Source organism: Setaria italica, chromosome VI (genome assembly GCF_000263155.2).
Source record: "Setaria italica strain Yugu1 chromosome VI, Setaria_italica_v2.0, whole genome shotgun sequence".
NCBI classification, from domain to species: domain Eukaryota; kingdom Viridiplantae; phylum Streptophyta; class Magnoliopsida; order Poales; family Poaceae; genus Setaria; species Setaria italica.
This window is the reverse complement of record NC_028455.1, coordinates 13,230,966-13,247,927: the sequence shown is the minus strand read 5'-3', so window position 1 is coordinate 13,247,927 and position 16,962 is coordinate 13,230,966. Positions and strand designations below refer to the sequence as shown.

Here is a 16,962-nt window from a genome sequence, read left to right as displayed (position 1 = left end):
TGATCGACTATGTACGACTACGTTGATCGACTACGTACGACTACGTGATCGTCTTGACTGCATCGACGCATATCTATATCTTCCGCACCAGTAGTGCGTCGAGTGGTAATCCCGTGATCCTTATACGGCAGTTCTTCCTGGTTATACGCGGTAGAATTTTTGAATTGCGCTAGTGTAGCCTACCTCGTATCCCCACACCTCTGTCCCGTATCTCCTCCCGTAGCTCAGCAGGAAGCTTGTCGGACTCGCATCCACACACCAGCCTTGGCTAGACCACCCACAGGGAAGGGGCGCTTGTTCCCCAGGCCATTTCCGTGAGCTTGTGCACATCAATGGACATTAAGCTCCCAAGGCTAGCGTAGATCACGGAGCCGGGTGGCTGCGCATCGAGCCATTCCATGCAGCTTCGGTACGATGAGGACATAACACGCTTAGATACGACCATTCGTACTAAAGATAAGGTAAACTCGTTCCTATGTATTATTTTTAGTTAAGATATTATTATAATTAAGAAACATGGAGAGGATCATGAAATACTTGAAGAGAGGCATGAAGGCAGAGAGGATCAGCAGGAACATCCAAGCTAAGTTAGAGGCACAAACCACATCAAGTTCGAGTCCACCTCAGAGTCCAGGTTTGACGGAACCATCTAATTTAAACTAGCTTAAGTGCGCCTAATTACTGCTGGAATAGTAATTATCCACCAACGCACTTAAAACAATTTAAATCCAACAATTCATTGAGTGTCCTCCAGACAACCCGAATCATCCACTTACAACTTTTATCTCATCCATACATCAGGATCACTTTTTTATGGGAAAACATCAATAAAAATTACCTTTTAACATAAATAGCCTCAAAGGTACGAATTATTACAAAACATAGTTGAAACATGTCAAACCATTCTAAAAGTTTTCAGACCAAACAAGGCAGAGATTATCGTTGTGAACTAATTATACATTTAAGGTTTCAATTTAGAACATTTGAGACTCGTACAATGTTCTAGTTCTTTCGGATCTCCTCCTCGGCAGACTACTCTGAGCTTCTAAAACAAGTTAAAAGGATCCCCTAAGTACGATGTAACCAATATAAATAAATAAGACCTCAAGGAGTATGCAAAAAGTTTTTTAGTGGACTGGTTGACTCAATATTTTTGCGAAAAAGCTTACTAATAGTGGAAACTTCTATTTTTATCATTTTATTACCAATTTAAGTTTCACTAACTAGACTATGTTGAATAAAATATTTTATTCAAACTAGTGGTACTACACCTCATACAGCAACATTTAATTCAAGGAAAATTTCACATTCAACTTCTTTCCACTATGACCAAGTGCATTCATTATCAAGAATTGCAGCGATCCGGATCGATTTACATCCTGTAGGAGATACCTAGCCACAAGACACGCACAGTTGATCCGACCAGATGAAACGACCTTTCGATTAGCCATACCCAAAGACTTGAATTATACTTACCCGAACCCAGGAACACACCCCACATGGGACCACATGTTTTGCCTGATCACCATGTGAGTTTCAAGCTACGCTCTCACAACACACTCTCTAAGTAGGGTAAGAATATTTCCACCTTAAGAGCCAACTAACCTACCAGGCTTGCTAATTCCCAATCCCAGTATGCAACCAGATAATTCACTTGATTAGCGGTTAAAAAATGGATGGGCCTTATCAAAATTATTCACACTAGACAGAACTATAGAATTCAAGACTACTTTCTTGATCACATCCAAGCTTATATCCACACCTTCCAAAACAGGTCATTTCCTTGATCCAATTGTATATGAACAATATTACCTTATATTACTGTTCACTGAGAAACAAAAGTTTCTTAGAGAGGTTGCATAGCTGAGGAGTGCTAAGAATAGGACATTACTAGTTATTTAAATAGATGGCAAAGATATCATGACTAATCAAGGTTTGTGTGGTGTGTGACTTTTGTGAAGTCCTTTTGTTCATATAATCAGATTTGAGGACCCCTGAAAAAAGAAAGAAGAAAAAAAATAGAAAAAAAAGAAGGAAAGAAAGACAAAAAAAAGGAAGAAAAGGGGTTGTTCATTGTGCTTCCCTATTATTTTTCGGTGGTGTGTTGTGACTTCCCTTGTATCCAGGCTCGCGTCTCTAGCACGGTCTAGGCTAGGACCAGCATAGTATCACCGTTGAATGATTACTCAACTTGCTTTTGTGACTAACGTGGTGCTAGTATATTTCCTTGCTTATGCCCACCTACAGCTCCACATATTCGACTACAGCTTGACAAATTTTTTGTTGCTGCGGCACCGATACACTTCACTCCACGGTTGTAGACTTGTTGGTTGCCGTCACCTAATGTTTGGCTTGGTAAGAACTTGTAAAGGCTTGTTTTTACAAGTTGAGTTTGAGAGAATTACAACCAACACATCGTAGTAGTTGACAGGAGGATACATATTATTTTTGTATTTCTTGTTTTCTACTAATCATGGCAGGTGATACGGAGATTTTTGAGCTGTTGAAACTAGACCTTCATATTCAGGATGTCATTCAACACTTGCCGTTATATGATGGTAAGTTTGATCCTAAAGCTTACATTGATTGGGAGATAAAAGTAGATAATGAATTTGATGAGCATGACCTGTCCGAGAAACAAAAGATTTATATTGCCTCTAATATTTTGACTGAATTTGCCTTACTACAATGGAAACACAATTGTAGGCGTAAGAAAGTTCTAGAATCTTGGGAAGACTTTAAATTTCTTTTTAGAGATGTATTCATTCCTGAGTATTATGCTAATTATTTGCTTGCTAAATTAGACAACTTGAGGCAAGGTAGTAGGACTGTGAAAGAATACTTCCATGATTTTAAAATTTGTATCATGTATGGTAGATTAGATGAATGCATGGAAGATGTGATGAGTAGGTTCATGAGAGGGCTCAATTCTGAAATTCGAACTTTGTTAATTAGCAAATCATGCATGCATATTGCTCAATTGTATTGTCTTGCTCTCAATGCTGAAAAGGAGATTCTTTTATCTGTGAATACTTGCAATAATGATATGACCCATAATGTCCAAAATTTGTCCACCCTGCATGCTAATGAAGAGCAACAAATAGTGGAACCCATTGTTGATTTTCCTTTGTTTCAAAATGAATTACTTGCTGTTCCTTGTGATAAAGAAGACTTGTGTGATGATGATTCTTTTACTCCTATGCCACAAGTAACGAATAAGTGTGATACTTTTCGTTTGGAAACATATAAATATGCTGAAGAAAGGCTTTTTCATCCTATTAGTTGTGCACAAGATGAACTGAATTTGCTATCCTCTTTAAATACTTTGGGTTATATTGAATTTTATATTCTGTGTAATCTAAATTGTCTACAAGAGAAACTTAAATTTGATTCTGGTTTGCCAAGTTTTAATCATTGTTCGCTTCATCCAATTGGCAAATACAATAACAAAGGTGAATATTTGGTGCATAAAGTTTATATTTGCTCTAATCTGAAAGATCCTTTTGGGCAACAATACCATGATCAAATAGAGGGCTGCACTAACACTAATAATGTCTTGCAAAATTTTTCTAGTTTTTCCCATATGCAACAGGGTAAGGCCAAAGAAGGGGAACATTACTGGTTGTGGCCATGCAGCATGGCCGTCGCTCCGTGCTCCAACATCAAAGCAAGCACCTTAGAATGCCATTGGAGCAAGTCGAGGACGACTTGCAGCCAAGAAGGGGAGAATGATAAGGACATAACCTGCTCGGATACAACCACATTAGTAACTTTTGATTCACAGGTGAAACAATTCTTTACCATGATTGTATTTGATACATTTGATGAATCGATGTTGCACCATGATGTGTGTTCGTTGTCAATTTCAGAAATACATACATAGATCAAAAATAGTGCTAAACATACATGGAAGGCATGGAGGACCAAAAAAGTTGATTGGGGCCAAGTCCAAGTATTCCCAACGTCCTCCACCAGGCCACCACGTCACTTTTGGCCCAAGGAAAGAAAGAGATCCAATCCAACACGTTTTGGTGCTGGATTCGGACTGCAGCTCTGGACCAACTTACAACGGCCGCCACGACCTCATCCGGACTCCGTTTTGGGCGTTCAAGTACTCCTTGGAATCCTTATGAAGTCTATTTTCATATGGATCTGGACTCATATCCATATCTATTCTGAGACGGTCGCAATCATCGAAATACTACCAAGAGATTTTCTGTCCAGAGGTGCTACGTCGTCTTATTTTGGTCCAATGGGTCGTGTATCAAGTTGGGTCCATTAGGGACATGTCCTAGGGTTGGAGCACGACCCCAACACCCCCCTGGTCGTCCTCCTAGGTATTAATAAGGATTAGAGCCGCCACAAACAGATTGGATTTTGTTTAGATCAAGTTTAGCTCTCGCTACTTGCTTGTAAGCACGCGTGCTGTATCAGCCGCCCGTCTTGCTGTCTTCGGAACACCACCTTATTGAGATTGAGTTGGAAACCTTCATCTTCATCTAGTAAATTCAATACTTGTTATACTTGTTCTTGCTAGTTCTTCGATTGCTTGCAGGACGAGTGCCGTAGTGGCCGGGTGACGCGCTCCACAAGATCGCGGCAGCCATTGGAGGTGGTGTATCGGTTGCTAAGGTGCAGCTTGGAAGGCTGTAGTCGGGCCGTGAACGTCATCTCCATCGATCAATCGAGTTATCCCACGCCTCTCATCGAAAGATCGGGAATCAACCCTAGCGGGTACATATCAAATTGTGCATCAATCAACTCCTAGACGTAATGCAGGTATATATAAATAACTAATAATTTGAACTCATGAATATAACTTCTGAAATTAATAGGTTTAGATAATCCGGGGCTTGTCTTGGGCTACTGAGATGTTAGCTTCTTCAGCAGGCCCTTCAACTTCTAGAGCTCCTTGAACTCCTGGTGATCTTCGGTTGATAATTCCAAGTACTCGACTTCCGAAGCTTCGGATTCTTTGATATGATGCAAGTCAGATATTAGAGTATACAAAATTTTAGAACACTAACTATACAACTTATCTTTGTAATAAAGTTGCAAACACACACAAACTACCCCTTTTTAAAGGAGTAGTCCTTATTTTCCGTAATTTTAAACTAACCTTAATTATTTTAATTTATTATAAAAGGCTATTAAATAATTACTAATATCAAAATCCTAATTCATAATTATTATTTATTTTTAATTAATAAATCATTATTTAGAATTTTAATTATTTTTGAATTATTAAGTAATTAGTTAAGTACCTTAAAATAATGAAATAAATAAATACCTAAAATTTTATTATTTTTCCTAGGATTTAAGAATTTAAATGCATAAAAGAAAATAAAACAATCCTAAATAAATTTGTTTCACTATTTTTGACATTTCTACAAATTATACTGAATTAAATGCAAAAACATAATTGAATCTAATTTCCAAAATTCTAAAACCATTTATTCCCGAAAACCCTGGAAAATTTAAACCTACCACCCTACTCTGCCCCTTCTCTCCAACTAGTGGGCCCAGGTCAAAGCACAATACCCCCGGTCAAGACAGTGGGTATCTTGCCGATGGCGAGGTTTCTAACCTCGCTCTTGCACATCGACTGGTGCGGTTATTGGCCAAGTTTGGACTCCGGAAGATGGCGAACGCCAAGGCGGAGCTCGGCGGCGTTAGGTTAGCAGCTACGCTTGACTAAATGATGACGACTCGACTCAAACAAGAGGTAGTAGAAGCTTCGCCTCGACTCAAACAAGAGATACTAGAAGCTTCACCTCGACTCACAATGCATAGTGCACTCCAAAACAGAGCTCTCCGTAGCTAGAGCAAAGCTCCTCGACTATGGCGGACGCAACGAAGTCCTCATACCACGCTTACAACTATGGCAAGTCACTCTTTGACCATATTTGCGGAATGAAAAACACACTTTTTATTTTCTTTTTCCTTATGAGGGCAGTTGTGTGATGGGTGAGGATGACTCGGAGAAATGCATTTCCACATCGAAGCGTCGATGTGTGCCGTCAACATTGCAATCGACGGCCAGGGTAATCTAGCGCGATCCCTCAAAGCTGCCTTTGGCCGCGCCGGGCCCACTACACGGCTCGAAGCGATGCTTCTTCCGGCGCTGCGGCTTCGCCGCCGGCCCCCGGTCGCGTCCCTCCGCCGCCTCCTCTCCTCCACCACCTCCTCCGCCGCCGCTGGCGGCGAGGGTGATCCCCCCGTTGATGCCGAAGCGGCGACCGCGGCCAAGGCTAAGGCCCGCGCGGAGGCGGCGGCGCGGGCTCGGATGGAGGCGTACAAGCAAGTCCAAAACTTCGACTGGAGCAGCGGCGCCGACTGGAAGACCGCCGCCAACATCCTCTTCACCGTGCCCCCCAAGCGCAAGGAATTCGGGTGAGCGGCGATCTTCCTCTCTTAGGGTTTATTATAGGTTTATTGTCGGTAGCAATTACATTGCAAGGCGAGATGAGACGGACTGGGGGTAGGGTTGGGGCAACGAGATGAGATGGATCGTGACTAGTCTCATTTCGCCTGAAATGTTTCAGTTTGCCTTGCTTTTGACTTAATATCCTGAGTTCCTGACAGCTACAGCATTGGTAGAGGAGTTTTCACAACTCTCATTTAGTTTTGCATGTATATGTTTCTCGGGGAATTTCCTTTAAATAGTCCTCCAGAGCTCCCAACGCAGCAAATTATCCGGAAATGGGGAAAATGCAAGCACTCTATGAGGAATCCAGTCAGAAATAATATCCAGACACCTAGCGCTTGCATCCAAGTTGTATGCTTCTTTGATACAAAATCACTGGAATCTTTTATTCTTGCTATGAAGCAACCGAATAGATGTTGATGTGATCTACAGTTTCAGACTTTCTACATAGAACAAAATACACCTCAGTGCCAGTTACTTTGTTTTTCCTGTTTTTAATTTTTCAGCAGATTGGATCTTGTATTGCAATGCCTGGCACACAAAAATCTTCATTTTCGGGTGAGCATCAAGCGACGGCCATCTTCCTCTCTTAGGGTTTATGGGTTTATTGATGGTAACAGTTATATTTCAAGGCGAGATGAGATCGAATGTGAATAGCCTCATTTTGCCAGAAATGTTTCAGCTTGCATTGCTTTTGCTTCATGATGCGGCTTATGATCCTGACAACTATAGCATTGGCAGCGGAGCTGCCACAATTTTACCATTTAGTTTTGCATGTATAGGTTTGTTATGGAATTTCTTTTCAGTAGTCCAGAAGCAGCTTCCACAACTACTATAATAAATGACTAAAATGCATGTAGAGGTTTATTTGGCAAACTTTTTAATCGCTTTTTTTGCTACGAATGTGCCAAATAGCCCTGGAAAGCACTTCAAAACTGAATAACGCCCAAAGAAAATTGACCCCAGATCTATGAGGAATCCAATCAGAAATAATACTATCTAGAGGCCTAGGGGTTGCATCCAAATCACTCGCTTATTTGATGCAAGGCCACTGGATCTTGCCATGATGCACTAAAATAGATGTGATCTACAGTTTCAGGCTTGCCACATATTCCCTGTCCTAAAATAAGGCATTCTTGTACCTGGAGTCCTAGACGAGTACTTGTCCAGGTACATCGCTAGAATGCCTTATATTTCAGGATGAAGGGAACACAAATTCACCCTACAGCTGGTTACTTTCTTTTTCCTTTTCTTTTTGTTGAGCAGAAGATTGGTCTTATCTGCAATTCCTGCCACAGGAAAAATATGCACTTCCAAAGAGTTCCAAATTCTCTGTGCATTCTAGCTTGAAACACTGTACCTATATGTAAAGACACCTATGTGCTGTCTGCACTTGCCCAGAGCCCATTGAACCGTTGTCTTTCTAGAACCATTGTACCCTTGACATCATCCTGAGCTAACATGGTACAAAGTTCAACACATTCATTTATTTCCACAGTCCAAAGAATTTTTGTGGCCAAAAGGTGCGCAGAACTCAATGTCTCATTCCCCCTGTAAGAGGTACATCATGTAGTCAAATATCAGCACAAGACCTTGTCTACCTGCTATTGTGAACCACATCTGCTACCTGGCCCATCATAAGGATCAGTGGCATAAATGGAATCCCCATTTGGCATGTATTTGTTCGTCAACAACTGATACCATGGGTGCTGAAAGTACTTTCCATTCTCCAGAAGGAGTTCATTCAGAAGCTAATATTTAGCATACCTAGGTGGCTGGGTCCCCTAAATCTATTGTTTGGCGTATGGCCACCCATTTTACTATATGGTATTTGAATGTCACTTACTCTTCAAAGGAGCCTGGATCTTATTGTGTCCAGTTTCTGTTGATCTCCTACTTGGTTCTCACGGGGGGTATATATATCTTATTTATTTACCATGATACTCCTATTTAACATGTACCTATAAGAAACTCAATCTGTAGAATTTGCGTTGGTTGTAAGTTTTGGAGACTACTTCCATTAGAAAGAAATTCCATCTAACATTAAAAAGAAATTCCAGTGACAAGCTTCGCTGATTCTATCTTTCGCATTCTGTTTCAGGCTTGATTTCCACCTTGTGCAGCTCTTCTTTGTCTGCATGCCCTCACTAGGTTTGTTCCATGAGAGAACTCCATTCCTTTTCTGAAATATGATTGGACTTTGGAATGCCAACTGCAAATCTTAGTTTTTTGGGACTCTTACATTGTGGTTTTTGATTTGCTGTGCAGCTGTCTATTTAGTGGCCCAATATGCACGGAGAGAGATCAAAACGATGGAGGCGGTAATATACTGTGATCTCTTATGCAGAATTTCGAATGGAATAAAATATTTAAGTTGGTACAATACAAAGGAGGACAGAAATATGAATTACTTATGTATCATAGGCTGAACATTATGTTGCCCCTCCTGTTCCCGCTAAAAAGACTTGTGTTGCAACTTGTTCCACAGATCAAATGCTCCTTAACTGATGCATTTAGCAGCAACTGTGGTAGTTGAAACTGAAAGAGCTTATTTGTTTGGCATTACCGCCTATTTCGTTGAGTTTAGCCAAGGTCATTCAGGGGGCGTTTGGATGCCACGGGCTAAACTTTAGCCCTGTCACATCACACGTTCGGATGCTAATTAGGAGGATTAAATATGAGCTAATTATAAAACTAATAGCAGAACCCCTAGGCTAAATCGCGAGACGAATCTATTAAGCCTAATTAATCCATCATTAGCGAATGGTTACTGTAGCACCACATTGTCAAATCATGGACTAATTAGGCTTAATAGATTCGTCTCGCGATTAAGCCTAGGGGTTGTGCAATTAGTTTTGTAATTAGACTATGTTTAATACTCCTAATTAGTGTCCAAACATCCGATGTGACAGGGGCTAAAATTTAGCCCCTCCTGGCCAAACACCCCTACTTGAAAAGGCATACTTCAGTTGGTTATGTTTGTGGTGCCAATTTTGACAAAGCTATCATGGAGTCTATGCTACAGTCTTGAACTGTGCAGTTTGTGAAGACAGTTTAAATGGTTAGTTGATGCACTTTAATTGTTTAAATTTTGGAGTGCTACATATGATGGTCATCCATGGCAGCCATACTGGCCAATGGTGTACTTAAAAAATGACAAACATGTGCCATCAGGTTATCAGAAGCACATTTATTCAGTTGCATCTGCTATTGATCATTTACGTTGGTGAAACAGCAACTAGATAGTCTATTTTGGATTTCACTTTCATGGCAGTATTGCCAGTATAGTTATATAAACACAGAACAACTTTTGTTACAAGAATGACACTATTTCCTGTTTCTTAAAATTTCTTTAATGGATGTCTCAAAATTGTTGATAGATTGAATTTTTGAGGTTTCTTATTTGCTCGAGCTTGGGTAATTTCTTACTACAGTTGCATCTTCAAGGATACATGTTTGCTTGAAATACTTTCTATGTTTGCAATCAAATTATTCCAATTATCAAAGGTTGGGTTAATTATTAGTTAGTTAATGCTCATGGGAAGTTTAAAAGAAATATTCATTTTTCAGATGGGCTAACTCCGAAATATTATTATAGCACTTGAAGTTTCCTATGACAGAAGGCTTATTCACTAAACTGAATCTGACTGAAATATCACGTTTCATAATTCAGGAAGCAGAAGAGAAAAGGAAAAAAGATGAGGAACTTGAGAAACAAAAGCAGCTCGAGGAGGAATCTGCTAAGGAGGATGCTGACTCAAAGCTTTCAAAGGTATTAGACAGGCTAGATACACTAGAGGGGGTCGTTAAGGAAATTGTGGATGACAAAAACAAAGTTCCTTCTGCTGATATACAAACCAAAGAAGGGGTTGTGAAGAAAGATGAAGTATCTCCAAGCAAGGCTTCCGATTTGAAAAGCAGTGCAAGTGATACTCAGCCAGTTACAGTCAAGAGTAAGGACAGCAATTGTGCTGCAAATGCTTCAGCAAATACCGCACAACCAAACAGTAAGGGGAATGGAGATAAGGCATCTCCTGCTGACTCCAAGAGTTGATAAATCATGTTTTTTTCTTGGATTTATTGGAGCAGTCACTGTTGTAGGCATCAGTCAAATGCTGACCCCCCCCCCCCCCCCCAAAAAAAAAAAAAAAAATGAATCAGTGAATAGTACGACCAAGCAGAGAAAGAGCAAGTGATAATGTGGTTACATGGTTCTTGTTGGCAGGGAGTCATTTGAGGTTTCTAGCAAGACGGGTGTTTAGCTATGCAGTTTTGTCCTCACGGCTAGGTGAATGAATATATGTAATTGCAAAATCAGGGGTTTCACACCTGTTGTATGGTGGTCTTTCGAAAATTGCAGCGGGCATTTGTAGCTTGTAGCACCTTTTTGATGATTGAGGTCTGTTGGTCTTGGCCTTGACAGATCTTTCTGCTTACTTTCTGCACTAACTAGGAAGAAGCAAATATACCTGTCTGGTTGACTGGTTCTGCAACTCGTGACATGAAAATTCATTGAAATTGTCCTTGCCAGAAACGGTTATAAGAACAAACATTGCCTCTTGGCAACTCTTGGCTAGTAACAAGGAGAACTTACTAGTAAGAACAAACATTATAGACCGCAGATTCTTACTATTTTTGCACTTGTATTGTATATAATTGTATATAGCTTAGGCCAAATGGTCCAATCCCCCCATTTTGTTTTCTTTTTATATCATTCTCAGCAATTGGCGATGCACAGGGTAGAGGAGGAAGGAGCGGGACCTATAAGGAGTTGGCTAGTAACAAAAATGGCGATAATATTGATATACTTCTCAAATGTTGGGCATTTTACAATTATATCATATCGATAAAGTATAGAAACATTCGATTGCATAGATCTTAAAAAGATTAGCTAATTAAAGTCGCTAGTGCTTTTTTTAGGGCTTAAAGTCGCTAGTGCTAAGAAAACGGCATTTAATTAATCGAGCCCCCTTCATCCTTTCACGGATCCTAGTTTTGTAAATATTTGGTGGAAACATTTCAAAATGTATACCAGTCCTTGATTTTGTTAGTAGATTACCATATAATATTCTTTATTTTCTGAAATTATGTCTAGGGCAAGTCCAGTGATGAGAACAAAAAAGAACACTAGTGGGTGGCTGGTTGGATCACTAGTTCACCGGCCGGGTCAAATAAGAAGTACTTAATTGATATGTAATCCAAAGTAGAATCAACAAAATTAGTGTTGAATAAAATAATATCCTACTTGAATTACAAACTTTTCATGTTCCACTCGGAACCTAGTTCCATTCTCCGTCTCAAATAATAATTTTGTAATTTGCAAAAGCTAATAAGTGATCCAATTCTGTGGTAAAATCACCGTTCAACCGGGTTTTGATGGTTTCAGCTCAGTTTAATAACATGGCGGATCTTTTAATTGAACCGGGTCGGTTTTTTCATACTACGTTGCTAGGCAGATGGCAGTTAATAAGGTCCCTTGATCCTTCCATGGAGCCGAGTTTTGGAATCAGTTACTCCCTCCGTTTCAAATTAAATCGTTTTGCATGCATATTTTACTATGTATTTCGATATAGTATTTATGTAGATGCATAGCAAAAATTTATGTACCTTAAAAAAAGTTGAAATGATCCGTAATTTATGACGGAGGGAGTAGTAGAAACAAATTCAGTAATCATAGTATTGCCCTTCCATTTTTGGTAGAAAATACCAAAGTATTTCTTTTTATTTTCTGAATTTATGTTGAGGAGGCGGTACGAGAGGAAATAACCCATGGCCGGTCACACGTGTTACCAATGCATCGCATTTTGTAGTTTCTGTGAGAACAAAAAGAAAAGAAAAGAAAAGAAATCGTGGCTGCACACACCATTGATGGTGCCGTGTCTTGAAAAGTTCAGCCCCCACGCTAGCCTGCGATCCTTTAGCATGTGTTTGGATTGGAGACAATGTAGGATGAGATAATCTCGTTCCAGTTTTGTGGGATGGGACGGTCCCATCTAGTGTTTGGTTGAAATGGAATGGGATGGTCCCGTCTTGTGTTTGGTTAGAGAGGTTGACGTGGTGATACGGATGATATTTTTAACACCGTTAGCTACAGTATTTTATGGGTCCCACATGTCATCCTCTATCCATTCTATTTCTTTTTTCTTTTTTCTTTTCCCCTTATCTTCTCTGGTTCTACCCGTCGGCTGCTGCCCAACCTCCTTCGATCTTCTCCCGCCGACCGAGGGCTCCAGCCGTGCCGTCGACCTTGAGCCCGACCCCGCCGCCCCTCGGGACGGCTTCGCCCGCGCCGCCTCAGCCCGCGGCGGCCCTAGCCGCACGGCTTCCTCCCCGGGATTCCTCCACCCCGCGTCGCCTCTGGTCGTGCCGCCTCCACCCGCGGCGGCCCTGGCCGCACGGCCTCCGCCCCGGGATGGCTCCGCCCTGCGCCGCCTCTGGCCGCACCACCTCCGGCCGCCCTGGGATGGCTCTGCCCTGCACCGCCTCCAGCCACCCGCGGTATGCTCCGCGCCACCCCCGAGATGCCTCCACCCGCGGCGGCCCCGGCCGCACCGCCTCCGCCCGCCCTGGTCCTGGCCGCCCCTACCAGCGCCCGTTCGCGAGCCTTTCAACGGCGTGAATAGGGAAACGAGGGATGACCCCGTCCGCCACTTTTGGTGGGACGGGAACGTCCCGCATTTGGAGGGTATATTCCCTTCCGGGGATGTTCCAATCACACATGTTTGTCAACCAAACATTATGACGAAGTGGGATCGTCCTATCCCATCCCACTTCGTCCCTGGAACCAAACCAAACGCATACTTATTTTCTACGTAGGTCATTTCCTCTCTCACTATTCTCTCCTTGACTTCAAGACCAGGGTCCGAGAGACTTGACACAGTGACAAAGAGACCGTTCCCTCCCTTGCCATGACTTGCCATCACACCTGTCAGTCTCAGCTCTGTCAAACCTTTCCTGCTGCAGAGTCACAAACCAGAGCCTCTGCGGCTCTGCCCCAAGTCGAGAACCTGAAGAAAGCTCCCGTGCAAGTAATTGAAGTTGAAGGCACGTTCCAATCACATCCAATACTTAGATACAATACTTAGATACTAATTAGTATAATTAGGAGTATTAAATATATTTTAATTATAAAACCAATCTAATTAGTATAATTAGGAGTATTAAATATATGTTAATTATAAAACCAATAGCATAAATGAAGGCTAGTTTGTAAGACGAATCTACTAAGTCTAATTAGTCTATGATTTGATCATATGATGCTACAGTAAATATGTGCTAATCATGAATTAATTAGGCTTAACGAATTAACCACGGCTTATGCAATTAGTTTTATAATTAATTCACGTTTAGTCTTTCTAATTAGTATTTAAATATTTGATATGATCCGAACTAAAAATTAGTCCATGGATCCATCCACGCGTTCACAATCTGAATAAGGCAACAGGAGGAGCACCGATTAGATGAGGTGGCAGCGCCGCAAGCAAGTACGCTCGCGAAGCGCAGAAAAGGAAGCCTAGCTAACTTCCTATGAAGTATGAACTCGCATGGAGGCTGCAGCCAACTGCAGGGGAGAGGGTAATTCAGATCCGATTTATTTGCCATCTGGGATTTCAAACTTGATTCACATTATTAACTGCCGTGATCTGATCTGTACAGTATAAATTGCCCATCCATCCTCTACGGGAACAGCCAGGAAGATGCTGTGTATATATGGCATTTGACTGGGATCGGCAATGCGTATATATGGGATGCGTGTATATATGGCATTTGACTGGGATCTGCAATGCGTATATATGGGATGCTGGATTTGGCGTGAATTAAGTTCGTGCATTAAGGACGTTAACAACGTCGACCTGTATGGAAGACAGTGTTTTAATCTCGGCGACGTTTCAGGTTTTCGAATGTTGGGGCTTTGCTGTTTCAAACCTCCAACAGGAAATGGAAGGGTTTTAGAGCCCGCTTTGAATGCCTGCTTGTTTAATTTGATTGGTGTTGTTGATTCAGTTTCCATGTAAATCTTGAAATAGTTTCCATAGCTGACTGGAAACTGAAAGAGAGAATATTTGAAGCAGGGAATTGAGATCACTAGTAGTCCAAAACAAAACTGGTAGTAATAAATAACAATCAACATTCCAGATAGGAACCTACTGTCATTCCATTTAACTCGGTTTTTATTTTGTTCTACTTATCTATGACTCAGATTCGAAGCTCTATATCATATAACTCATAACATTCTTCTAAATATTTCAATTCAGTTGACTTTTATCAAAGAACAACAAGAAATGGACAAGCACACGCCAAAAAAGAACAAACACGAAATGGAAGCTAGTCCATCCAGATAGATGACAAAATTAAACTGGCATGAAAGACAGATTTTTTTAATCAGTTCCATCAAGGAACAATGCGAGTTTAAGATGGACTACATGATTACATCTACAAATCCTGGCTTAAACCCTAATCAGCTGACCATGCTGACTTAATCTGAAAGAAAATGAATCGCTAACAGCAGCAGCTACACGACAGAACATTCGCCCTCCTCGTCAACATGAGCTTCATCAACGAAGCAAGCTAATGGAAAAATGAAAACTATGCAGCTAGAGCCTCAGGTTCAGGTCTATCTTGCAACTCTGCGCCTCCTCCTGCTGCGACGTCGTCGCTTCACGAGCGACGCCGTTGTCGCCGCCGGCCGAGGCACCGTTGGCGACGCCGGCCCACCGGAGCCCGGCCATTCCGGAGTCGAGGACGGCCGGGGAAGGGGCCCTGGACGAGGTGCTGTAGCCGTACCCGTGAGGAGCGTAGACGGGGCGTTCGGCGCCGGCGTGGCGGGCGAGCCCCGCCATGGACGGCTGGGCGTGCGCGGCCCACCCGTGGTGCACGCCGCCGTAGAACGGCGCCGCAGCCGCGGAGCCCCGGCCGAGCCCGACGAACGACGACGACAGCCTGCCGCCGCCGGAAGGGTATGGCCAGGCGTGCGGGAAGCGGAGGTGGTGCGGCGGAAGGAAGGGATCAGCGCCACCGTACAGCCCGCGCCCCGCCGCGGCGGCGCCGCGCTTGGCGAGCGAGCGCTCGCGCTTGTGCGCGTTCTGGTGGCCGCCCAGCGCCTGCGAGGTGTAGAACTTCCGCTGACAGTAGTTGCACTTGAACGAGCGCTTCTTCTCGCCGCCAGTAGACGCCATCGCCGTCGCGGGCGCTTTCTCCTCCTCCGCCACCACTGCCTTCTCCTTCCCCTTGCCCGGCGCCACCGCCTGCGCCTCCACGACCTTCATTTCCGGCGCCGGCACCTCCGAGCCGAGCGCGCCGAGAAGGTCGAGCTCCTTCGCCGGCGCCTCATCCTCCTTATCCGGCACCTGCACCTCCTCTCCTTCCTCCACGACCTGCAACCCGGTTCCCTCGACCTCCATGGACGCGGTCCGGGAGCTCGATCCCTTGTCCATGGATCTCGTTTCTTTCACTTTGCACTGGTGTGGAGTTCTTGGCCGGGGTTAGGTGCCTACTTATACAAGAAGGGAGGGGTAAATGTGGAGATAATCTCAGAGGAATGCAAGTTCACCTGCCAAATTTAGAGATCACGCGTGATCACAGGGTGTTAATGTGGTGGAGATCACGGCCTTAATGCTTAGTAATCATCCATCTGATCTCTCTTGATCTCGCTGTGTATCTTGCCTCCATCTCTATCCTTCCCTGCCACCCGGCTGTTGATGAATGCAGGATGTGAAGTGAATGCTTGCCTCTTTCAGGCTTGAATGTAGAGGTTACCAAATGCCAAAGCCGTTGCAGGTTTTGAAATGGATATGCATGCCTTGACGTCTCATGTCAGGGTGCAGGGGCGCAGTTGGCAATGGCGCCTTCTTGTCAGCTTCGTCTCTGGGCACATGAACTGCTTTTTTTTTCTAGAGGATTGATTGAGCGAATGAAATCGACTGGCCAGGTGCGCAGATTGACTAGATGAGATATGATGTGGATGTGGATTTACAAAGTTCTCAAGTAGTTTCATGTGGCCTTGTATCAAAGCATATATATTCCGTAGCACCATCAGTACCATGAAAGGAAATGTTTGTTCCCCATTGTGAGTCTTCTAGTTTGCAAAGCGTCCAGTTATACTATGTACTTCTAAACCGGTTATCATAAATCTTGTAGATGAAAAAAAGGCTAAACCACATCAAAGTATGGGTCAATTGGTTGAGGTTTGGGATCATAGATGGAACTCTATTTTATTGTACTTCAAACACTATTTGGACTAAATCTTCATATATATACATGTTATACTTAATATTGTTTTGGTGACTTTTTTATAATATGAGGCACACAAAATTTCTCAAACACGTGCACATTTGCAGAATGCACATTGCCTTTTTTTTATATGACAATGACTTGTTGGTAAACTCGTTTGCGCATTAGAACTAATTAAGGTTTGATAATATATGAATTAATTTTAATCTACTCTTGATATAGCATTCATATTCTTTGATTTCCATGAGGTGCTCACATATATATTCTCATGAATGTACCCTGTAAGCCATAGGAAGAAGCCACAT

The 16,962-nt window shown here is 42.5% G+C and overlaps 2 protein-coding genes across 2 annotated transcripts; one reads left to right on the top strand and one right to left on the bottom strand.

The window, feature by feature from the left end:
* Positions 1 to 6,067: 6,067 nt before the first annotated feature.
* LOC101778046 lies at positions 6,068 to 11,034 on the top strand. The gene is made up of 4 exons (XM_004973091.3): positions 6,068 to 6,393; positions 8,529 to 8,578; positions 8,696 to 8,748; positions 10,101 to 11,034. Exons 1-4 carry the CDS (start codon positions 6,110 to 6,112, stop codon positions 10,479 to 10,481), a joined length of 768 nt encoding a protein of 255 aa, XP_004973148.1. The 5' UTR covers positions 6,068 to 6,109; the 3' UTR covers positions 10,482 to 11,034.
* A 3,832-nt stretch (positions 11,035 to 14,866) lies between these two features.
* LOC111257537 (zinc finger protein 3-like) lies at positions 14,867 to 15,892 on the bottom strand. Its single transcript, XM_022827296.1, has one exon. It carries the CDS (start codon positions 15,859 to 15,861, stop codon positions 15,022 to 15,024), a length of 840 nt encoding a protein of 279 aa, XP_022683031.1. The 5' UTR covers positions 15,862 to 15,892; the 3' UTR covers positions 14,867 to 15,021.
* Positions 15,893 to 16,962: the final 1,070 nt, after the last annotated feature.